The sequence below is a fragment of the Sorex araneus genome, chromosome 4 (assembly GCF_027595985.1).
Source record: "Sorex araneus isolate mSorAra2 chromosome 4, mSorAra2.pri, whole genome shotgun sequence".
NCBI classification, from domain to species: Eukaryota; Metazoa; Chordata; class Mammalia; order Eulipotyphla; family Soricidae; genus Sorex; species Sorex araneus.
Window position 1 is genome coordinate 220984816 of NC_073305.1, and position 24361 is coordinate 221009176.

At 62.9% G+C, this 24361-nt stretch overlaps 1 protein-coding gene across 4 annotated transcripts in view; it reads left to right on the forward strand.

Annotated features, from left to right (window-relative positions):
• Positions 1 to 22842, forward strand: part of TFAP4 (transcription factor AP-4) — a 29988-nt gene extending 7146 nt beyond the window's left edge. Inside the window, exons 1-7 of one of the 4 annotated variants that reach the window (XM_055136999.1) lie at positions 13025 to 13861; positions 19993 to 20158; positions 20247 to 20345; positions 20578 to 20748; positions 21165 to 21305; positions 21426 to 21581; positions 21845 to 22842. In XM_055136999.1, coding sequence (XP_054992974.1) covers positions 13521 to 13861; positions 19993 to 20158; positions 20247 to 20345; positions 20578 to 20748; positions 21165 to 21305; positions 21426 to 21581; positions 21845 to 22039 — 1269 coding nt within the window. In that variant the 5' untranslated portion in view covers positions 13025 to 13520 and the 3' untranslated portion in view covers positions 22040 to 22842. Of the gene's footprint in view, positions 1 to 13024; positions 13921 to 16804; positions 17149 to 19992; positions 20159 to 20246; positions 20346 to 20577; positions 20749 to 21164; positions 21306 to 21425; positions 21582 to 21844 lie in introns of those variants that run through there. The other 3 variants (XM_004604151.2, XM_055137000.1, XM_055137001.1) reach the window with 3 other exon arrangements.
• The last annotated feature ends 1519 nt before the right edge of the window (positions 22843 to 24361 follow it).

Sequence of the window (24361 nt, forward strand, 5' to 3'; positions counted from 1 at the left end):
GGGTCACACGAGGCAATGCTCAGAGGCTATTCCTGTCTCTCTGCTGGTGCTTGGGGGATCAAACCAGGGTCGGCAGCATGGAAGGCAAGGACCTCAGCCCCTGTTAGTCCGTTCCGGCGCCTGCTCTGTGCTCTCGCGACGCGCCTTGACCCCGCCCCTCTCCCCACATCAGCTTTCCCAGGCTCGGAGGGAGCACTCCAACCAGCCTGCAGTGCCTTAGCCGCCACCCCGGCTCCTGAAGCCCGGTGGAGACAACTTTCCGTTGCAAGCCCAAGGTCCGCTGTGTGCCGGCGGGTAAGTCACTCAGCCTTTCTGAGCCACTGGTTAGAGAAACACTGCCGTTCCTCAGAGGGACTGCGGGCACGGTCCCTGGGCTCAGCCCAGCGCTCCAGAACTAGATTGTGGTTGTTTGTTTGTTTTCAGATTACGTTTCTAAAGAGCGGGTTATTAGAGGCGCAGACTCGGAGGGCGCAAGGGAGGGGTCAGCCCCGTCCCCAAGGTCCTGCCCCAAGGAGGAGGGGCGCCCCGCCCCCGTCTTCCGAGGGAGGAGACACCCCCTGGGCCGGGAGGAGGGGGTGGAGGAGCGGGAGCGACACATTTTTGAGTCGTGACCAAGTGGAAACTCCCTCCCCGAGGCGGAAGCCGGGGGCGCCCCGCTGGGGCCGGAGCCTCCGCTGGGGCGGGATCCGCCGCCGGGGGCGGGGCGCCGCCGAGCCCGGGCCCCGCCCCCAGCCGCCTCATGAATATGAATGAGGCGACAAGCGGAAGTGGAGCGGCCGGCTCGGTCCGCTGGCCCCGCCCCGCGCGCGCGCGTCCTGGGGGCGTGGCCTGGCCGCGGCGCCCCGCGCGGGGCCTCTTTCCGGCCGGCGCGCCCCGGACGTGACCTCGCGGGCGCGCGCCTGGGTCTCCCGCGCGACCCCGCACAGGCCGCGCCGCCGGCTGGAGCCGGAGCGCTGCGGGCCTCCCTCCCGCCCGGCGCCCCGCGCCCCACGTGCCGTGCGGGGACCCCGGCGCGGGCTCCGCGCTGGAGAATGGGGCCGGAGCCTCAGAGGCTTCTTCCCAGGGCCCGAGCGATGGGCACGGCCGCGGCGGCCGCTTTGTACGCGCCTGACCCGGGTTCGATCCCGGCACCGGGGCTCCCCTCTCCCCCACCCCAGTGATCCTGAGCACCGCCGGGTGTGGCCCAGAAACCAAATACAAACAACCAAAAAAAAAAAAAAGGCTCTTTCCGGGGCGCGGCAGGTCACTGGGTCAGCCTCTCCTAAGGGGGAGGACAAAGCCCGGGAAGGACCAAGCCCGGGAAGGTCCAGTCCTGCTGGCGCGCCCAGAAGGGAGCCCAGGAGCAGGGGGAGAGGGATAATGACCCGTTGTGGTAGTGGGGTTCCCTCCGGGCAGAGGGCGGGCCCGGGGAGTTAAGCTAATGCTCCCAAGGTCACACGGAGCCCAGGGGATGACGTCATTACCCAAAACACCCAGGTGACCTTGACCGAGACCGCAGGCTTCCCTGCCACGCCTCAGTTTCCTCCAGAGCGGGCCTAGGAGGAGGGAGCTGAGCCTCGGGAGAGCTTTTGTCACCCCTCCAGCTTCTGCGGCTGCCTGCCTGGCTCAGCCCCCTGCAGGATGCAGCCCACCCAGCGCTCGGATCAGGCAGGGCTGGGCCACCTTCTCGGGTCACTTCTCCAGCCTTTGTGCGGCGGGGAAATGGCAGAGGAGGGGTGCTGTGGGTCAGTGGTGGCCCTGGATGGCACAGGTTTGTTGGGTAGCTTTCCTTGCTGTCGGCTGGGATGCCGCCTTCTGCCTGGGCCGGGGGTGCCCTCCCAAGGTCAGTCAGGAGCAGACTTCCTCCTCCCTCCCCTCATAGCACCCCAGCCTGTCTCCAGACCCCACCCCCAGGGCGTCTGCTCTGGTGCCAGCCTGGCTCTCTGCAGCTCTTGTCTCCCTGCACCCCACACCATTCCTGCAGGCTGCCTATGCCGGGGGCCTCCCCCCCACCCCCCCCCCCCGTCCTGGTTCTGAGACCACCGGCCTTCCCTGTCAGAGGCGCTGTGTAGGGTAGCCCCCCCCCCCCTGCAGCTGGCTTCTGCTGTCCAGTCTGGCTGCTGCTGGGCACTGTGGGAGGCTTGGCCGCCTCAGCAGCCCTGTCAGACCTTTGATCCCTGTTCCCTTTTGTGGGAGCTCTGGGCCATGCCCGTGGTACTGTGGGTACTGGGGATTCAATCCCCATTGGCAGGACTCAAGGCAAGCATCTTAAACCCTGTACTTCATCTTTTTGGTTTTTGTGGGGAGGTCATACCCGGCGATGCTCAGGGCTTACTCCTGGCTCTGCACTCAGGAATGACTTGCTTGGGGAACCATATGAAATGCTGGGGATCGAACCCGGGTTGGCTGCATGCAAGGCAAATGCCCTACCCACTGTACCATCACTCCAGCCCTACCTGATCTTTTAAATTCTTATTTTGGGCACGGGGGTGGTGGTTGGGCCTCACTTGACAATGCTAGGGGTCACTCCTGGCTCTGTGCTCAGGAATCACTCCTGGCGGTGCTCAGGGGACCATATGACATGTCAGGGATCGAACCCAGGTCACAGGCGAGGCAAGTGCCTTTCCTCTGTACTGTCGCTCCAGCTTTTATTTCCCCCTTCAACCATGCCAGTGGTGTGAGGGACTGACCCTGGGCCCCCCCATACATACTGCTCCGGCCCCGGCTTTCAGCCTTTTCGTGTCTGCAGACTGCCCTGCTCTGTGCACTGGCCGCTGCTAACCACCATCCCACCAGTGGCACGTGCCTGCGAGGGGTCAGTGGGAGGCAGCTCAGAAGAGTTGGGGGCGAGAGCAGTGGAACAGCGGGTACCCCGGGTGCCATCCCCAGGACCCCAGAGGGTCCCCCAAGCACCACCAGGAGTGATTCCTGAGCGCAGAGCCAGGAGTAACGCCAGAGTGTTGCTGCCAGGTGTGGCCCAAAAGCAAAATAAAAGAAAAATGAGTTCAGTGAGGCTCAGAGAAGCCAGCTGCTGTGCCCAGGGACACAGCACTTTAGCAACTGTGTGACAGCGCTCCGAAACAAGCACCCTCTGGGGTCCCCACTCACACCTGGGGGGGCTCCCGAGGGACATAGCAGTGACTCCCCTGAGCAGATTACAGGAGATGTGGGTGGGACTTTCTCACACTCCTCATCCCGCCCATCTGCCCTGAGGCCCGGAGCAGTCCGCTCACTGAGTGGAATATTACTTGGCCAGCAAACAGAAATAAAAGGAGCCAAAGTACAGACATGCATGACCTCGGCAGAAATGTGCCGCCCAGTGTAAGATGCTGGGCATGAAGGCCACGTGATTCCCTCCTGGGAATAGAAACATCGTAGTGGCGGGGGGAGGGTGCAGGAGGGACCGCTCACCTGCGCCAGGGGAGGCGGACGGGAAGGCTCACAGTTGACCGTGGTCTGACGCGGAGGTACACGACAGCCTCTGCCGTGCCCACACGTGCATGGCGAGTTGTCGGAGCGGGGCCTGGGTGGACAGTAGCCGGATGAGCGTCCCCCTCCAGCCAGGGCAGGCAGAAGCTTCCGGCCCGCGGGAAATGGTCGCTGAGAGCAGGTCCTGCTCATCCTTCTGCCTCTGCCTGACCTGCCTCAACTTCTCTGTCTCTGGCCTGCTGGCGGGTCCTGGGGAGGGGCTTTATCTGTGACCACCACACGGGGGTCTCTGCACCTCTCCCAGTGATATGGGCACCCCACTGAGAGCCCTTGGGGCTCTGGGCAGCGTGTGGGGAGCGCATGGAGCCCGTCTGCTGCCTTCCAACCCCAGAGGCTTTCTGTGGCTGTCCGGGCAGCAGAAACATCTTTGGAAAGGAAACTGGGCCTGGCCTGGCAGGCAGGAGGCCCGGGCGCTGGGCAGCCGGGGCACCGAGTGTCTGCCGCCCAGTTCCAAGGTCAGTGCCAGCTGTGGAGCTGCCTAGGAGGAAGGGGAGAGCGTCCCGAACCGCCCCCCACTGACCCGCAAAGGGGACAGCAGGGCTCAGCAGTTGCCCTGTGACTTGGCAGTGCCCCTGCCCAGGGTCTGTGGCTTCACCCTCAGGCCCCACCCCTTCGCACCCCCGCAAAACCCAGGTCCGATCTCAGCTGTGCCTGGACATCCCCGTGCTGGCCGCCGCCAGGACAGCTCTGGGTCAGGCCCTGCCCCCGCTCCGGGCTGACACCTACTGCTATAGGGACCAAGTGGCAGTAGGGACCCCCAGAGAGCAGCAGCAGACACCCACCCCGCTGGCTGCTGGGGCAGTGCCCAGAACTGTGCTGGGCTTCTGGCTCCAGCCTGCTGCTGTCCGCGGGCTAAGTTCCTTAAGCTCTCGGAAGCTCCTTCTCTTCATCTTGTGAAATCTCCCAGGATTCTTTTCAGGATTGCACGGGACAAAGCCCGCAAATCCCCTGGCACCTGCCCGGCCGGGGGGAGGCGTGATGGGAGTCTGCCTCCCTTTCCCTTCCTCCCGTCTAGTTTGGGCACTGCATGGGCGCGTGCGCTTGTGGCGTGTACACACGGTTACAGGTGTGTGCTGAGTGCATAGTTACAGCGTGTACTGGATGTATGTGCACGGTTACAGGTCTGTACTAGGTGTGTGCATATGGTTACAGGCGTGTGCTGAGTGCATAGTCACAGATGCATACTGTGTATGTGCAGAAGACTCCAGGCGTGTATTGAGTGCATAGTTACAGGCATGTATTGGGTGTGTGCACATAGTTACAGGTGTGTGCTGAGTGCATAGTTATACGTGTGTAGTGGGTGTTTGCACACAGAGGCATGTACTGAGTGCATAGTTACTGGCATGTACTGGGTATGCACACGTAGGTAAAGGTATTAGGTGTACACACAGTCACAGACGCAGTTACAGGTGTGCACTGGGAGTACACATACATGTACAAGCGTGTGCTGGGTCCCCCTAATTCTGGGGTGGAGTTCTGCCCTGGGCCCATCCCAGCCTCTCTGTCTCCACCCCCAGGCCTGTGCTCCACCCTTTGAGCCTCTTCCCAGGCCCCTGAGACATTCTGTCTCTTGTTTTGACCACAATTCCCGCTGTCCCCGCAGTGGTGAGGAGTGGGTGCCGGTGGGACTACGCCGAGCTGGGGGTCGGTGCCAGGCTTCAGCCCCTGAGCCGTGCTTGGGGCTGCTGTCCCAAATAATTCTTTGTTTGGGGTCACACCCAGCGGGGCTAGGGGCTGCTCCCAGTTCTGTGCTCAGGGTTGCTCCTGGCGGTGCGCAGGGGACCATGCGGTGTTAGGGACGGCCCCAGCCTCCCGCGTGCAGAGGGAGGCTCCAGGACCCAGCATTTGCCATCCTCTCCTTGGAGGGCCACCGCCAGTGGGACTCAGTGGCTCTTTCCAGCACTTTGCTCGGGGTTTGCTTCTGGTTTGGGGGAGGGTGAGTTCCCAGGGAGCGCCCCTGGCCGCCTGCACGCCCGTGCAGAAGCCTTTGCGCTATTCCTGGCCTCAGACATTACTGTGTTCATCTGCTCTCTCCAGACGACACTAATGCAAGGCCAGCTGCATTTTCTGAACTCTAAGTGGCTTTTAAAAATTGAGAAACAATTCCCATGTTCTAAAAGTCGCCCTTTTAAAGTGTGTGATTCAAAGGGTTTTACTATAGTCACAGAATTGTGCATCCATTACTACCATCTAATTCCAGAACATTCTTGTCATCCCCCACAGAAACCTGGAAACATAAGCACCACTCAGGTGGAGAGTGGAGGCTTGAAGGGGGAGGGAATCTGCCCTCTGCTCCAGATTGCTGTGAACCCAAAACTGCTGTCAAAAATCAAATGCACTGGGGTCAGAGCGATAGTGCAGAGGGTAGGATGTGTGCCTTGCACGCCGCTGACCCGGGTTTGATCCCGCCATCCCATAGGGTCCCCCACCCTCGAATGCACACACTGGCGCCTCCCCTCCCCCGCAGCTCCAGTCCTGCCTCATGCACACACCAGCCCCCGAAGCTCCGTCCTTTCTCCGTGTATGCACCGGTGTGTCCCCCCGCCCAGCTCCATCCTGTGTGGCCCTGAGCTCCCGAGTCTCTCCCCGTGAGCGGGTCCCTTGCCTGTCTCAGGAGTGCGGTGACACCGAGAGCAGGGTCTGGTGCGCAGTAGCAGCGGGTCTGTCTCCCCCGCTGGGTGTGGTGCCACCGTGAGACCTGGGGACCCCAGTCGGGACTCCAGGCCTGTCAGGATGAGCCTGGTCACCTGCTGTGTGGTGGCCCAGTGGCCCTGGGCACCTCTATTTCCAAACTGTCACCCCCAAGCCTGCCTGAGACCGGGACCCTTCCCGGTGGCTTCCCATGTCGATCTTAGCCCGCATGTCCATCCCTAACACGATGGTCCCCTCCATTTTTCTGGGGTCCAGCACGCTCTCTGCTTGGGGTGGGGCTGGGCGCTGGCCCTAAGGTCAGAGAGCAGCTCAGGCCTCTCTGCCGCCCACGGGAAGGGGGGCCTCAGGGCAAGTTTCTTTCTTTCTTTCTTTCTTTTCTTTCTTTCTTTCTTTCTTTCTTTCTTTCTTTCTTTCTTTCTTTCTTTCTTTCTTTCTTTCTTTCTTTCTTTCTTTCTTTCTCCTTTTCTTTCTTCCTTCCTCCCTTTCTTTCTTTCTCCTTTTTCTTCCTCTCTTTCTTTCTTTCTTTTTTTTTTTTTTTGCTTTTTGGGTCACACCTGGCGATGCACAGGGGTTACTCCTGGCTCTGCACTCAGGAATCACCCCTGGCCATGCTCAGGGGACCATATGGGATGCTGGGATTTGAATCCGGGTCGGCCGCATGCAAGGCAAACGCCCTACCCGCTGTGCTATCTCTCCAGCCCCTTTCTTTCTTTCTTTCTTTCTTTCTCTTTCTTTCTTTCTTTCTTTCTTTCTTTCTTTCTTTCTTTCTTTCTTTCTTTCTTTCTTTCTTTCTTTCTTTCTTTCTTTCTTTCTTTCTTTTCTTGCTTTCTTGCTTTCTTCCTCCCTTTCTTTCTTTCTTTCTTTCTTTCTTTCTTTCTTTCTTTCTTTCTTTCTTTCTTTCTTTCTTTCTTGCTTTCTTCCTCCCTTTCTTTCTTGCTTTCTTGCTTTTTGAGTCACACCCAGCGATGATCAGGGGTTACTCCTGGCTCTGCACTCAGGAATTACTCCTGACAGTGCTCAGGGGACCCTATGGGATGCTGGGAATGGAACCTGGGTCGGCCTCGTGCAAGGCAAGCGCCCTACCTGCTGTGCTATCGCTCCAGCCCCTTGGGGCAAGTTTCGGCACCTTTTGGAACCTCTGACAGTCTCACCGTCTGGTCCCCGCACTTCTGGGGGGGAGCCAAGAGAGCTGGCCCGGACTCTCTCGGCCAAAGACGGACCCTGGGTGCGCCCGGAGGGATGGAGAGCAGATTGGGGCTTCCAGGATTTGGCTCTGAGGAGGGGGCCGTGCCCCCCCTCTCGTCGCTGGCAGGGCGCCCTCCCCAGCTCTGTGCCCTGCCTGGGGTGGGGGCAGCGTGGCCAGCCTCCCAGCCAGATTGCAGAGTGGGGCTCCTGCCAGGGAAGCCCTCTCCTGCGTCTCACATTTCAGCTTCTGAGTTACTGGCACCAAGTGCTGCCGGAGCCACCGCAGACATTAACCCCTGGTGCGCTGGGGAAGCCTTCCGGGCCCCCACACCGGGCCTGTCTGTGCCCCCCAGACGGCTCCGTGCCTGTGTACTTGGCCTCGGCGCCGTCTGTGCGTCTGCACGTCTGTTCTGTCGCCCTCCCTGGCCCTCCCACGGGCTGGCCTCACCTGGACAAGGCCTCCAGTCTGGGCAGTCCTGGAGCGGGCAGCAGGGCCCTGCAGTGACAGGCCGGAGGACCCCTGGGTCAGTGACTGGAGTTAGTGAAGGCGGATCAGGGGGTCGCGCAGCAGACAGCACGATTTCCGCACCCCCCAGCCTCCCAACCCGCCGGGGCGCGGGGGCTCTTCTGGGGGGGTGCAGGAGGCCACTCCTGGTGGTACTTGGCCAGCTGGGCAAACAGTTCAACGTGCAGGGTCAGTGACTTGGTGCTGCTCGGGCCCAGGAGAGCTGCTGGCCACTGGGACCACCCCTGGGTGCTCAGGGGACCCTGTACAGTGCTGGGGACTGACCCTGGGTCCACGGCATGCAAGGCACGGGTCCTGCCCGCAGCTCATCTCTCAGCCCCACACTCCGGAGCTTGTAGGAAGGTGACCGCCTGGCCCCGCGCGGTCCCTGGCTGCTCACAGCCCTGCTGGAGAGACATTTCTGCCTCAGGACGTGCCTGGGGCACCTGGGGAAGGATCTGGGAAACTCCCCTGGGGTGTGTAGGGAGGAAGCTGACTCTGGGGACCCAGGGCAGGGGGAGAGCAGGGGAGGGGCAGCCCTGAGGGGAACGGGGAGGCAGGGGGGCTGGGCCCGTGTGCAGGGTCAGGCAGGGATGAGACAGCTGGAGGTCAGAGCCGCCGGCACCCCTACATCTGCAGCCCGGCACCCCTACATCTGCAGCCCGCAGGATGCCAGCAGCTGCTTGCCCCTCTAGCCCTGGCCCTACCCTCGGATCCCCAGATGTGTGTCCCCCTCTCACAGAGCATCATGTGTGTCTAGCGCCCTCTCGCGGCAGGGGGCTTCAGTCCTCCTGGCTCAGAGCTTGCACACCGAAGCCAGGCTAGAAAAAGGGTGCCCCGTTGGGTTGGGGGGTACTAGGGTTTGCTTTAGATCCACCCCCACAAGGGCCTTCCTAGGAGCATTTGGGAACTTCTCTGTGACAGGGACTTGCTGGCTCTCTGGGGTCTCATCCCCACTCGACAGCTGCTGTGACCATTCATCTCTAAGCCCCAGACTGAGCTGGGGTCCTCCAAGCCTCCCCCATCCCACAGACCCCATCCCTGGGGAAAAACAGGGTTCTCCTAGGACCAAAGCGTCCTCCCCTGCTCTCTCAGCTCCCACTGCATATGGCTGGACCCCAGGAATATAAGGGCTCTGAGTTGGTGGTGTGTGTGTGTGTGTGTGTGTGTGTGTGTGTGTGTGTGTGTGTGTGTGTGCATGTGTGCGGGCTCCTGGCTCTGCACTCAGGCATCACTCCTGGGAGGCTCAGTGATGCTGGGGATCAAACCCGGGTTAGCCATGTGCAAAGCAAATGCCCTCCCCACTATACCATCCCTTGGCACCTCTGATTAGGTTTGCGCCTGGAACTGTGGGACTTGATGGGACCTTGAGACAGGACTCCAGTGAGCCTGAGGAGCCGGGGAGGCCCCTCGCAACCCAGAGAGGACCACGGGGCAGTGAACGTGGCAGGACCTGGGTTCCATCCCCTCGCTGCAGACGGAGGTAAGGGCGAGTTTAGCTAGGTGGCTTTAGCAGGGCCGAGTGGAGAGGCGGAAGCAGAGAGGCTCGTGTGGCTCCGACAGGCCTGCACTGGGGCCTCTAGTGACCGGCGGAAATAGAGTGACGCCCCGTGACAGCCAGCAGGACAAGGGGCCCTGATCCTCTAGCTGCCAGGAAGAAACGGCTGCCCACTCTGGAGTGGCCGGTCGGCCCCGAGCAGCGCAGGAGCCCGGCCTTGACCACGCACAGAAGCCACTGCGGGTCCTGGGTGAGCTGCCTTCGTGGGGACTATGGCTGCATGGTGATAAGAAACACCAAATCACGGGTCCAGAGAGAATCATTCCAAACACACCTGGGGCCCAGGTGGGTGTTTATCCCTCTCGGTCACACTGAGAGTGCCCCCTGCTGGCCAGGGTGAGACCCGCGTCCCGGGTTCCCGTGGCTGGACATACCCAGCCAGCCAAGACCAGGGGCCGCTTCGAGGGCGCTACAGAGCTGCAAGAGCCCCGTTGGGCTCTTCTGCGGTGCAGCAGGGCCCCCCGCAGCTCTGCGGCTCCCTGGGCTCGTGGCCACCTGTTCCATAAAGCAAGGTAGCTCCCCCGTGCCTGTGTCGTGGTGTGTCGCTTGCAGCGTGTCGCCAGGATTATGCTGACGGTGCCAGGCGTCAGATTCGAAGGCTCCTATACGCAGGGCAGGTCCTCAGCCACTGAGAGGCCCAGGCTCCACCCAACTCTCAAATGTTTCCGGGCCCAGAGCAATAGTACAGTGGGGAGGGCTTGCCTTGCCTTGGCCAACCTGGGTTTGATCCCCAGCACCCCACATGGTTCCCAGAGCCCATTAGGGGTGTTGCCTGAGCACAGAGCCAGGAGTAAACTCCGAGCACCTCTGGATTTGGCCCCAAAAGCAGGACAAAGGAAAAGAAAACGATTCCTTGGGTCTCCAAGGTACTATAGTGGGGAAGGCTCAATCAGGTTCGACTCTCCCATCCCATATGGCCCCCAAGACCTGCCAGGAGTGATCCCTGAGTGCAGAGTCAGGAGTAAGCCTGAGCACTTCACTCAGGCTTGGTTTGGGGGTGTGTGACCCCCAAAACAAGAAATAAAAGAGGAACGGCTGTATGAGCTCCAGGCCACGAGCCCTGCGGTCTGCAGGGAAGCAGCCTAGCGGACTCCCGGGCCAGGGGCTCCGGAACCCGGGTTGGCTGTGTGCAAGGCCAGCACCCTCCCCGCTGCACTGGGGCTCCGGCCTCCAAGGGTCCATATCCTTTGTCACTATATTTTGGGAGTCCACACACTCCAGGTGCTCAGAGCTTGGGGGACCAATCAAACCCAGGCCTCTTACACACTAAGCCTGTGTCCAGCCCTTTGAGACATCTCCCGGCCTCCCATTTTTATTAAACTTATTGCCATGTTAATATACCACCAAACCCACTGCGTTAAGGACAATTGAGTCATTTTCAGCTTATTCACAGAATCTGTGCAGCCATCATCATTGTCCGTGTTAGAGCATTTTATCACCCCCAATAAATGCCAAGCCTGTTCTTAGCCCCCCTGCCCCCCTCTAACCTACTGTCTCCAGGGATCTGCCTGCTCTGCTCAGAAGCAAACCCATGGTGTGCCCGTCTGTGTCTGGCTCCTGTCCCAGGACTTGGTGACTCCAGATTCATCTAGGTTCTAGCTGTGTCCACGCTTCCTTCCCTTGGTGGGGGGCAGGGGTGCAACCCTAACCTAGGTATTTCACATAACAGAACTCTGTGTGAGTGTGTGTGTGTGTGCGCGTGCGCGCGGGGACTCCAACCCAGAGCCTCTAACATGAAGGTAAGTGGGCCCCCCTTATCCCCCCCACACCTGTCCCAACAGCACCCTCTGTAGCAGGCTTGGTCGCCCAGCCATTTTCCGGGCTCACTCCCGTAGCTGTGCTGTGGGATGGCATAGGATGTGCTTGGAAGGTGGCAAGAGCTGAAGAAGCAGGGGGGCCCCAGCAGGTGAGGAAGGCCAGGAGACGGTGCGCCCCCCACCTCCCCCACCTCCCCAGCTCTCCGAAGCAGCTCTGCCCTGTTGACACTTGTTTTCTTGCGGGGAGGGGCTGGGTATTGGCTACGCCCGATCATGCTCAGGGCTCACTCCTGACAGGGCTTGGGGAGCCACACACTGCACTGAGGTTGAGCCTTACCCACTGCACTATCTCTCTGGCCCTAATTTTATTATTTACTTTTTTGGTTCTGGCCTGTGCATGCAGACCATGAGCTCCAGCCTGTAAACTAGCTCCGCCCCCCTACCCCCCCTACAGGACCCATTTGGACTTCTATCCTCTAGAAAATAAATCTATGGGTGTTTTATTTGCTTTGGGGCCACTCCCAGCTGTGCTCTGGCTTACCCCTGGCTATGGAAGTGCCTAGCCTAACCAGCTCTACTCTCCTCCCCATTTTTTTTTTTCTGCCTTTTTGGGTCACACCCATGGATGCTCAGGGGTTACTCCTGGCGGTGCCTGGGGGACTATGGATGGGGGTGGGGACAGAATCCAGGTGGGCCACGTGCAAGGCCAACGCCCTATCCGCCAGAGTATCGCTCCCCAACCCCAATCTACTTTAAGCCACTAAATTTGTTACAGTAGCAGTAGGAAAGAAATACAGAGAGGTTACAGAAGAGAACCCCTTTGCAGGCCCGTAATTTCTAGCAAGAGGATCCGCTGGGCTTTATGCGGCCCCTCAAGACACCAGGCCCAGGCAGGTCGCATTTAGGGGCCGAAAGGGATGTTGGGAGGGGGGGTCGGGATGGGATGGAGGAACGAGGAAGGTTGGAGGACCGGGCATGCTTGGAGTCTGGGAAGCCGCAGGCCTCGGGAGCCTCAGCAGGCTAGGTGCCCGGCCTTGGGGCAGGGCAGGGCCACCGGGAGGGAGCTCTGGGCGTCAGACTGCAGTGGGGTCCCCGAGAAGGCGCCTTTGCCAGGAAGGTGGGTGCGCTGCCCCAGCGCGGTACTGCAGAAGCCAGCGGGACACTTTCAACCCCCGGGCGCGGGCCGGTGCAGCGCAGGGGACGACGCGTGCAGCCACCGCGAGTCGCCCCCATCCCCACCCCTGCCATCTTTTCCAAGCGCGGCGCTCGTCGCCCCCGCGAGGCCGTGCGGGGACAGTGCGGTGGTGGTCTGGGGCTGCGTGGGGGGCTCTGTTTGCTCTCGGGGCTGGCACCGGGCAGAGCCCGTCCGTGCGTGCGCGCGGGCCGGCGAGGCGCGGCACCCTCGTGCAGGCAGGAGGCGCGCCGGGCGGAACCCTGCAGGGAAGGCGGCGGGCCGGGGCGTTCCGGGAGGGCGCGGGCTTCCTGAGCCTGCGGGAGCCGGGGCAGGGTGAGCGGGAGGCGTCCGGAAGCGGCGCCCTCGGGGCCCCCTCCCGCCGCACCCCGCGCCCCGAGCGCGCCCTGGCGGGGGAGCAAGTGGCGCCTTGGCCTCGCCATGAATGAGCCGCGGCCGCTTCCGCCCGCCCGGCCTCCCCGCCCCGGGGGAAAGCGCCGCGAGGCCGGAGGGGACCTCCCGGCTGCCGTCCTGGCCCGACTCCATCCTTCCCTCCCCGCGGGGCCCCCCTTGGCGAGGGCAGCCCCAGCATCGCGGGCGCCCGGCGCCCCCCGGGCCCTCCCCTCCTCTCCCCTCCCCGGAATTCCCAGGCTCGGGGGCCGGGGCCGGCGGGCCAGCGGCCGGCAGCTGGGCAGGGAGGGAGGGAGGGAGCTGGCTGGCCTCCGAAGTCGGCCCCAAGTTCCAAGTGGGAAGCGGTGGCTGTGACGCAAGTTTCCAGGGGGCCCTGGGCTCGGAGGGAGCGCGCCGGGCCGCCGCTCCGGGTGCAGCTGCGGCGGCGCGGGAGAAAAAGTGCCGAGCGGCGCCCCGGGGCCGCCCCGGCCAACGCCGCGCCCGCCGCCCCTGCGCGCGCCCAGTCCCCGCCGGACCCCGGCCGCACGGGCTGGGCTCCCCGCCGGGGCTGGCCTCCGTCTTTTTTTTTTTTTTTTTTTGCAACGCTTGCCAACCTGTCAGCTGATGGACCTCATCACCCATAGTGGCGCATGTAGCTCGGCCGCAGCTCGCTCGGCCCGCGCCGCGTCCCCCCAGCCGGCCCGCGGCCCCCCGCGCCCCGCGCCCCGGGGCTGGCCCGCACGCACTGGTCGTCACGGCTCTCCGGGGGCCCGCGCCCCTCTCGCCCCGGCCTCGCGGCGCCCGGGGGGGCGCTGCAAATAGTCCTTTGTTTACATGCAATTCCTTACTCCGCGGAAGGAGGCCGGGGGAGTGCTGAGTTTTCACCAGCTGTTTCCCGCCTTGAAACAGACATCTGATCAGCTGCAAACACACACACACATACACACGCCCGGGGAGGCAGGCCGGAGAGACCTCCCTCCCGCCCCTCCCGCCCGCCTCCCTCCCCTCGCCGCCGCCGCCGCCAGCATCTGGGACCGGCCGATTCTGCACCTCCGTCCGGCGCTGCCCTTTGATTCGGATTTCCATCTTGCATTCTCCCGCGGACCTCGGGACCCGGCTCGTGCAGAGGAGGGGGGCCGATCGCTATGGAGTATTTCATGGTGCCCACTCAGAAGGTGCCCTCTTTGCAACATTTCAGGAAAACAGAGAAAGAAGTGATAGGAGGGCTCTGTAGGTGTGTACTCCTCCTCCCCCTCACCCCCTTCCTACGATTGCAGACCCCGGCCAGCGCGCCCGGGCGGGCGAGCGTGTGCGCACGCATGGCCCGCGCCGCCGACCTTATTCGCCTTTCTTAGCGGCCGGGGGCGGCTGCAGCCCCGCGTGCCGGACTCGCGTCGCCTGGGGACCCTCCTCTTTGGAAACGTGGGGGCCCCAAGCGGCCCCGGTCACTTTTGTCCGCTGCAGGCGGGCGAGTCGCGACGTTTGTAAATTGCAAACAGACCCACGTGGTCCTGCAGCAGTCCCGGCCATGCTGGGTGCTGGTGGCTTTCCCCCCCGCGCTTCCTCCTCCCCCCTCCCGCGGCGGCTTCCTTCCTCTCCCTCCTTCCTCGCTCCCTCCGGGTGCCCCACTGCGAGGGGGTCGCGGGGAGCCCGGGGCGCGCGCGGGGCCGCGGCGCCGGCGGCTACAATGCAGCCACGCCGCGGCGCGGGGCGCACGGGGGAGGGGGGGCGGGGAGCCGCGCGGGCGGCGTGTGTGCGGAGCCGGCTGGCCGCGGGGTCTGGGGGCGTGCTCGCGCGGGGCGGCGGGGGTGGGCGGGCCCCGCGGGGCCGGCGCGGACGGCCGGGGGCGCCGCGGCCCGGGGCACGTTGGGCGCCGCTCGCTCGCCCGCCGCCCGCGCCCGGGCGCTGTTTACTAGCGCGGCCTGGACGTGACTCTGCAGCCCTCTTGGAGTAGGCGGACCTGGGTGCGCCGCCTCTCGGGAGCTGTAGTTCCCGGCGCCCCGCCGGCGCGGCATTGTGGGACTTGTAGGCCCGCCCGGGCCACGCTTTCCCCGCACAAAGCTCGGCCCCCGCGCGCGGCCGGGCTGCAGCGGGCTCGGGTGCGGGCAGGCGGGCGGGCGTGGGGCGCCCGGGGGCCGCGTGTGGGCTCGCCAGGCCGCAGCCCGCCCCACGTGGATCGCGGCTGCAAACTTTCCCCTCCCTGCCCGTCCCCGGGTCCCCGAACCCCGTGCGTCTAGCCTGCCCGCGAGGTCCGCAGCCCTCCCCGGGCGCCCCCGTCCCCGCCCGCCCCCGGTGCACCCGGGTAGCCGAAGGGCACCGGCTCGCGCGGCGCCCGCACCCGCGTCAGCCCGGACGCTTGCTGGAAGCGCAGCGGCTCGTGGGGGGCTGGGGGGTGGGGGCGCGGCTGGCCGGCAGAGGGGCTCGGGCTTCGCATCCGGGCGCGCGGCTCCGGGAGCGCAATGGCTCCCCGGGGCCGGAGCCACGTGCTCGGCGGCCCGGGGGAGGAGCCCGCGGCGGCGTGGGCCGGGCCGGGGGGCGGCCCGGGGCTGCGGAGACCCGGCTGGCTGTAGGGCACTGCGGGCGCCTGCGGCTCTCCACGCCCTGGGGTCCCTTGGCCCGCGCCCAAGTTCAGGGCCAGTTACTGGAGACCGGCGCGCCTGGTGACCGGGTCCCTGCCTGAATGCTGCGCCTTCCACACGATCCCCCCCCAAAAAAAAAAAATCCCGGAAATTGTTAGTTCTAGGGAATTGCTGGAGTTTCCTCACTGAATTTGTCACCCTCTTTCCCGGGTTAGGAGCCCTGGGGTTCCTGTGTGAGATGCTGGGAAGGGATAGTAAGCGCAGCCTTACTGGGGGACGTCCCACGGAGGGGGCCTTGGACCCTCAGTTGAGGGTTTGGAGACCCCTCTCCGCGCTGCTTGTGTTGCCCCTGTCCCTGTCCCACGCACTTCAGGTTACACCTCGGGGCCGCCCTCCTGGTCAGCGGGATGGCGCCCTGCAGCCCGCAGTGTCGCCAGGGCGCTGGGCCCCGCTGAGCCAGGTGGGACCCCTAGCTCCTGTGACAGGGGCGTCCTGCGCTGGCAGCCACGTGGTTCCGGCTGGTCACTGCTCAGCCACTCTCCTGTGCTGACGGGCTAGCCTGCAGTGGGCACCCAGGGCCTCTCCCCGCATCCTTGGTGGTGCTCTGCAGACACGGTCGCACTTTGCTGCCTCCGTTCTCTCTTGCTGGTGTGCGCAGGGCTCGCTCCCAGCTGCTCAGGGCTCACTGCTGGTGCTTTCTGGGACTGGTGCCGGGGACTGAACTGGAACCCAGGTCGGCATCTGAACTCTCTGGCCCTTCTGTATGTGTGTGGTTTTCTTTCTAGGTGGGGGGTGATGGGGGTCACACCGGAGACGCTCAGGGCTTACCCCTGGCTCTGCACTCAGGAGTGACTCCTCACCGTGTGAGATGCTGGAGGTTGAATCTGGGTCGGCCACATGCAAGGCAGGCGCCCTGCTTGCTGTACCATCTTTCTGGGTCTCCCCCCATTATCCATGGTGGGACTTAGACGTCACCCCTGCACTGCTGCTGGGAAGAGGGGTGTCCCATTGGGGGCGTGGACCCTCTGCCACTGTAGTCACGGGTGAGTGACTCAGCAGCAACGTGAAAGAAAATGGTGCGGGCCACGGATGTGGCCTGGAAGAGCTGGTCACTATGCTCGGCCACTCTCCCTGTACTGAGGGTCAAGGCTAGCCCCCAGTGGACACCCAGGGCCTCTCCTCGCTGCTTGAGCTGCCGCCGGCTGGATTGAGGGTTAGATTTAGCCCCAACACCACCAGGCATGGCCCTGTTGCACTCAGCCCGTTAGAACTCGTCCCGCAGGCAGGGACTGGGGTCCTGTTAGCTCACTGCTCACACCCTGACTTCCGTGTTCAGATCCTGGCATTCGTGCCCTTCCAGCGCCTGAGCCACCATTGAGGGTGGCCATTTGGAGGGTGGGGCTGGGCTGTGGCCACTGTCGGGAGGGTCAGGTCGGGGTCAGGATGGAGACTTGAAGGTGATGCCCAGCCTGGGTGGGGTACGGCGTCAGTCCCAGGGGCTCTCTGGAGGGTCTCTGGCCATTGGGGGTGGGGGTGTTAACACGGAGGCTGGTTCCCTGGCCACTGGCAGCCCCCGGGAGGAGGCAGGTGGAACAAGAGCCAGACTTGCTCCGTGAGTTCACACTGAGGGGACTGGGCAGACCTTCCCACACACTAGGAATCATTTATCTTGGCAAACCTGGGAAGAATGGTAAGAAGCTCTCAGGCCTTTGCAAAGAAATCCTCTATCCAGTAGAAACTCAGTTAGCCATCCTTTATCTGTAGGCACCCCTGGTTGTCCGGCGCTACGCCAATCAGAACTCCTGGCTAGCCATGAGTCCTCCAGTCAGTGCCCCTGGCGAGGCAGCGTTCCCCCATCAGCGCACAATTCTGGCTGAGTTCTGGTAAGGTCACGGTCAGCCGCTGTAGTGCCACCTCCACTTAGTCATTCATCCCGGAGGTCTGGGGCAGCCAGGTGCCCATGGGGATGTGTGAAGCCAATTTTCTTGGACTTAAGGTTGCAGGAGGTTTCTTTCTTTCTTTCCTTAATTTTTTTTTCCTTTATTTTGGGGGGGGTCACACCTGGCGATGCTCAATGGTTACTCCTGGCTCTGCACTCAGGAATTACTCCTGGTGATGCTTGGGGGACCATATGGGATGCTGGGAATCGAACCCGGGTGCCGCGTGCAAGGCAAATGCCCTACCTGCTGGGCTATTGCTCCAACCCTCTTAATTTTTTAGAGAGGAATTTCGGACCACACCCAGCAGTGCTCAGGGATTACTCCTGACTTTGTGCTTGAAGTCACTCCTGGTGGTGCTCAGGGAACCATATGGGATACCGGAGGTCGAACCTCGGGCAGCTGCAGCTGTGTGCAGGGCAAGGGCCCTGCCTGCTCCTGCAGGAGGTTCCTAGTTACTGTTTTTTGTTGTTGTTGTTGTTGTTTTTTGCTTTTTGGGTCACACCCAGCGATGCTCAGGGTTCACTCCTGGCTCTGCACTCAGGAATTACCCCTTGCCGTGCTCAGGGGACCATATGGTATGTTGGGAATTGAACCGGGTCAGCCGTGTGCAAGGCAAATGCCCTCCCCGCTGTGCTATCACTCCAGCCCCAAGGGGTTTTTTTTTTTTTTTTTTTTGGCCTTTGTGGGTCATACCCAGAGATGCTCAGGGTTACTCCTGGTTCTGCACTCAGGATTTACCCCTGATGGTGCTCAGGGGACCATAAGGGATGCCAGGGATTGGACTCAGTTCAGCCGTGTTCAAAGCCGACACTCTCCCCACTGTGCCATCGCTCCAGCCCCTGCAGGAGGTTTCTGAACCAGGAGGCCAGTGGGGTCCCTGGGGTTCTGGGGCCTGTTGCGGGGGCCCGTGGTCCTACATTCTTGGGTCTCCCCAGGTGGGGGCGTCTGCTCCAGGCCGCTTCCCCAGAGTGCAGGTTTCGGGGCCTGGTGGGTGTGAGGCCGCTGAGCTCTGGCTCGAGTGCTCGAGGCCCAGGGCAGCCACTTGGTCTGTCCCTTGGTGGGCCGCTCACCTCCAGGCCCCAGCACTTGGCCTGTCCCTTGCTGTTACACAGGTGGCTGTGGGCAGTGTGGTGTGCATGGGCCGCCAGCAGAGGGTGCCCCTGCAGGTGGGGAGGGGGCAGCCCCCCGAGTCCGGCTGGATAAGCTCCGTTACCTCTGGCACCCGAGTCCTGGTGCTTTAGGGGGATTCTGCTCTGCTTCCGTGACCCGGAAGGAAAAGGAGTTTCCTGGATTTTCCGTGGTGCCTGCTCTGTCCTTTCCCCAGGGGTGACTGTCTCGGTTCTGCTTGGCAGGGCGGGCACAGAGCCCTGGGCTTGGGGTCAAGCCCCCAGCCCTCCTCATGCTCTCATCCACGCTGGGCTCACGAGGCCGCAGACTCGGGCCAGACCTGCGTGGCACTCGGCTTCCCTCTCCCGTGCTCAGTTCTGGTCTGGGGCTTGGCTGGGAGGGGCGCGAGGGGTTGGGCGGGGTGTCCTGGTGGCCCCAGTTGTGGTCAGAGCCCCCTCGCAGCTTTCACCTGCCCCCGACGATCTGGCAGCCACTGCCAGGGAGGGGAGCCTGGACGAATCCTAACCTCTCGGCCCCCCCAGGAAGGCAGCCCCCTCATCTCCGCTGACCACCTGGTCAGCCCCTGGGAGAAGGGAGGTGCCGAGGCGCAGAAGTGAGCGAGCTGGGAAGTTCCTCCTTCCCTCCAGCGGGAGCCCGTGGATGGAGGGGATTGCAACCCCTTTTTCTAGCAGCTTGGGGAGGGCCCGGGAGTGGCACAGGTCCCACCTTGCCACAGGACTGATGGGGCACGCACGGCCTTCGTCTCCAGCTGCTCCTGGCGGGGTGTCCTGGGCCCTCTCTGACCCCAGGCTTGCCGTCCAGGCGCCCGGGTGGGAGAGCTGGGGGCTGGGCCTGGTCCCCCTGGAAGGGCCCGTGGGGAAGAAGCAGGCTGCAGCTTGGGTGGGGCAGTGTCCTGGCATCTGGAAGTCATCAGTGGGGGGCCGCTGGGGGACTTCCAGGCCACACACAGGCCCGCTCCTCCGAGCAGTGGCACCCGGCCACCGTCTGCCAGAGCCTCTCGCCCACTGTCCCCTGCAGCCCCGTCCATTGTCCTGGTCCCGCCCAAGTGTGCGGAGGGCAGCCGGCCTCTCCTGGAGCTGGCCTGAGGCAGGGAGTGCTCCCTGTCTGGTCTCGGGGGTCTGAGTGCAGGGGCTGGGCTAGCACTGTGGTTGTGGCCATGGGAAGCAGGAGGGGACATTGTCCTCAGGCCTCAGAAATCTTGGAGAGGCCGGGAGAGTACTGCTTGCCTTTCTCGCAGCCAGCTCCAGTTCCATCCCCGACGCCCCACAGAGTCCCACAAGCATCAGCAGCAGTGACCCCTGAGCAGACAGCCAGGAGTGGCCTCTCCACACCCCCCCCCCCCAGTAAGAAAGACTAGGCAAGGCCTGGGATGCAGCAGAGGCAAGACTCTTGCATGCGTGAGATCGTGGGTTCCATCCCCGCCCCACCCAGGAAAGTCGAGAGACAGAGACAGAAAGAGAGAGAGAGTGTGTGTGTGTGTGTGTGTGTGTGTGTGGTGTGCACACGTGTGCGTATCTGTGCACACATGTGCGTTTGTGTGCATGTGCGCGCACACGCGTGTGCATCAGCCAGAGGAGCTGTGAAGACAGGGGCCCAGTGGGGGCAGGGCACGGGGGACTCCTAGCTGGCGCATGACCGTGCCCTGCCCTCCCTTGGCAGCCTGGCCAACATTCCATTGACCCCCGAGACGCAGCGGGACCAGGAGCGGCGGATCCGGCGGGAGATTGCCAATAGCAACGAGCGGAGACGCATGCAGAGCATCAACGCGGGCTTCCAGTCCCTCAAGACCCTCATCCCCCACACAGACGGCGAGAAGCTCAGCAAGGTGGGCGGGGGCTGGGAGGGCGAGGGCGAGGGCGGGGGCGGCAGCAAGTACCCAGACGGTGGCCCAGCTGACCCGCCCCTGCCCGCAGGCCGCGATCCTGCAGCAGACGGCCGAGTACATCTTCTCGCTGGAGCAGGAGAAGACGCGGCTCCTGCAGCAGAACACGCAGCTCAAACGCTTCATCCAGGTACCACCAGGGGGCGCTGCCCCTCCCCTGCTCCTCCCCCCTCGCCCCAGCCCGACTGGACGGGACCCGCGTCCCGGGAACCCTTGTTGGGGACCCGGGGCCTCTTGGCCTCCGGGTCTGGCGTTTTCCGTGGGCGCTGGTGCTGGGGAACCCGGGTCAGACATCGTCGGGGCTGCGGGGGAGCTGGTGCTGGCGGGCCAGAGCATTCTCACTGATGCCGGGGGTCCCCCAGGAGCTGAGTGGCTCGTCCCCCAAGCGACGGCGGGCAGAGGACAAGGATGAGGGCATCGGCTCGCCGGACATCTGGGAGGACGAGAAGGCGGAGGACCTGCGGCGGGAAATGATCGAGCTGCGGCAGCAGCTGGACAAGGAGCGCTCCGTGCGCATGATGCTGGAGGAGCAGGTGGGGCGGGGCGGGGCCAGCCCATCTCTCTCCTCCCTCTGCTGCGCGCTCTGTGCTGGGGAACAGAGAGTCCCTGGGGAGGCTGGAGTGATAGCAGAGCGGGTAGGGCGTTTGCCTTGCACGCGGCCGACCCAGGTTCAAATCCCAGCATCCCATATGGTCCCCTGAGCACCGCCAGGGGTAATTTCTGAGTGCATGAGCCAGGAATGACCCCCGTGCATTGCCGGGTGTCACCCCCCCCCAAAAAAAAAGGAAAGAAAGCAGAGAGTCCCTGGGGACAGGACTTGCCTCCAGGTCCCGTGTGGGGTGAGCACCCCGCAGATGGCACAGTAGAAGTGTGCTGTGGCCAGGGCGGGAGAAGCGCGGGTGCCCCTTGCGGAGGTCGGGAGGTCCTTGAGCCCCCCTCCCTCGCACAGGTGCGCTCGCTGGAGGCCCACATGTACCCCGAGAAGCTCAAGGTCATCGCCCAGCAGGTGCAGCTGCAGCAGCAGCAGGAGCAGGTTCGGCTGCTGCACCAGGAGAAGCTGGAACGGGAGCAGCAGCACCTGCGCACGCAGGTGAGCCGCCGGGCGGGCGGGTGGGCGCCTCCCAAGGGTCCTTCATGGGGGTGGCGGAAGGAGGTGACCCCGAGGGCTGGCCCACACTTCTCCTGACCCACGGGGGTCCCTCTCCTGCAGCTCCTGCCTCCTCCGGCCCCCACCCACCACCCCACCGTGATTGTGCCAGCGCCCCCTCCCCCGCCCTCCCACCACATCAACGTCGTCACCATGGGCCCCTCTTCAGTCATCAACTCTGTGTCCACGTCACGGCAAAACCTGGACACCATCGTGCAGGTACCTGCACCTGGGCGGGCCCCTGCGGCTGGTGGTGGCTGGGGCTGGGATGGGCCAGCCTGGAATGACACCCATCTGGCAGACCCCGACGTCGTGACCCCGACAGTGTGACCCCAAGAGGCCTCAAAAGAGGAAACCTTCCCCGGGGGTCGTGGTCCCCCCCCACCCAGGGGTCGCAATCGGGCTTCTGGTGACTTCCGTGCTCCCCGTCTGAGGGGGCAGGCGTCGTGCCGGACCCCCCTCACCGCTGCCTGTCCCCGCAGGCCATCCAGCACATCGAGGGCACCCAGGACCGGCTGGAGCAGGAGGAGGAGCAGCGGAGGGCGGTCATCGTGAAGCCGGTGCGCAGCTGCCCTGAGGCCCAGGCCTCGGACACCGCGTCCGACTCGGAGGGCTCAGACAGCGACGCCATGGACCAGAGCCGGGAGGAGCCGGCCGGGCTCGGGGGTCTTCCCTGACCACCCCCAGCCCTCCTCTCCCATCTGGGGGCTGGAGGGGGCTGGGGCAGCACCCGGGAGAAATGCGGGCGTTCGAGTGAGGAATTTTTACAAAATCACGACGTCATTTGGGTCTCTTTTGTGACCTCTCTTTCAATACTGTAAATCTGGGAGGGAGCTGCCCGCTGGCGCGCGGGGGCCAGGCTGGCACAGAGCTCCGGGCGCCGGCCGCGGGCACCTCTGGTCCCGACCGCGGCCCCGGCCTGGGAAGCTGCCACAGAGCTGCCCGGCCTCTCCGCCAAAAACCATTGTTCCCTTTGAACGTGTTTTTGAGAACAGGGAAGAGGGAGCAGAACCCCCACGGCGTCTTTGCCCCCCTCCGCCCCCGAGCCAGTCTGAACCCCACCTCCCCTCTTTTTGGTTTTCTCCTTCCTGGAAGCACTTACATGGGTGGAGGGTTTGGCTGGGTGGGGGCGCCCTGGGGGGCCGGGGTCTCTGTTGCTTCTTGGTGGGGGTTTGCTGCTCCTGTCTCCCACCCCCGCCTGCGTCTCCGGATCCGCCAGGCACCTGCCCGGCCCACCCCCCTCCAGGCCCCCACCCTCAGCCCCCAGATGTCTGTCTCTTTCTCTTTTTGTTTTGTTTGTTGTTGTTTTTTTTTTTTTCCTTAATTTTTGTTTTGGTTTTGTTACTTTAAAACAATTTTTTTTACAATTTTTTGAGGTCTTTGTGTTCAAGGAGAAGCTATTATATTTTGTTAAGAAAGTGGGGGGAAAAAACCAAGAGGCCACCGTGCCTTTATAAAGAAACAAAATAAAGTTTGTACTTTGTTTTTTACATTCTGTGTCTCCTGGTTCAGGCTGTCCCGGGGCTGAGGCGGCTGCCAGGGCTGGAGTTAGGGGTGTGCTCTGAGCTCGCTAGGCGGGGTGGGGGTGCCCCAATTTGTGTGCGATCCTGTGATAAGGAAACAGGCTCCCCAGAATTCCTGGGGCTACTTAATATCCCCAAAGATGGGAGGCGATGTTGGGGGCAAGGGGTGGACAGTGGGCAGGGAGCCGGCCTCGCCTGTCTCCTGGGAAGACACGCTCCTAGCTGGCCCGAGGCTTGTGTGCCCCCCGGCCCTGGGCCCCTCGTCTAAACGGAGAGGGGTACCCATGCCATCTTGGAGAGCTCACTCCTAGGGTAGGTCACGGTGGGCATCCCTTGACGGAGCCTCACTTGGCCCCTCTGGTTGGAGGAAGTCTGGACCACATCCAGCCGGGATGTGGCAGGGCACTGAAGTCCCGTCTTCCCCTGGGACCCTCTGGCTAGCTTTCTCAGGCTCACCCGAGACAGCTTCTAGGAACTGAGGCAAACAATACCAGGTTCACACAGGCCCCCCATGACCGTCTCCAGACTTGAAGACACACAAGCCTGCTAGAACTGTTTTGCTTTTTCTTATTTGGGGGCCACACCTGGCTGTGCTCGTGCTTTACGTCTGGCTCCGTGCTAAGGGGTCACTCCTGGTGGGACTTGGGGAACCATATAGGGTGCGCCAGGGCTCATACATGCAAGGCAAGTACCTTGGCCGCTGTTGTATTGCTCTGGCCTCTCGCTAGAACTTTCTAATGTCAGGAAATTGACCCAGCCAAGTTAACCACTTTAAAGGGGTGATTCAGATTCGTGTGGTACATTCCCAAACTCGTGCAGCTGTTCCCTATGTCTAGTTTCCACCCCTCTAAAGTGACCCCCTTACCTGCTTGCTGCTGTTTTGTTCCCCCTCCACCCTGGCTGCCACTATTTCTGCTTTTTCTGTTGGTTTTGGGTCACACCTGGCTATGCTCAGGAATCACTCCTGGTGGGGCTTGGGGGACCATATATCGTGCCAGAGACTGAACCTGGGTTGGCTGAGTGCAAGGCAAGCATCCTGCTACTTTACTATCTGTCCAGCTCAGTTTAAAACACTTTACATTGGGCTGGAGCAATAGCACAGCGGGTAGGGCGTTTGCCTTGCACGCGGCCCACCCCGGTTCGATTCCCAGCATCGCATATGGTCCCCTGGGCACCGCCAGGAGTAATTCCTGAGTGCATGAGCCAGGAGTAGCCCCTGTGCATCGCCAGGTGTGACCCAAAAAGCAATAAAAAAAAACAAAACCAAAAAACCACTTTACATTGAGGGACCAGAGAATTTCAGCTGTCCCTGGTTTTGATCTCTGACAAGGGGATACACTTACCTTTAGCAAAAGGAGCACTCAGATGGTGATCCGTTTAACTTGTATCCTGTGATGTAACCACACAGAGGACTCAGGGAAGGTGGATGGCTCTGGCAAGAGGAACCCACTCCCAAGGCTGTGAGTGGATGCCCTG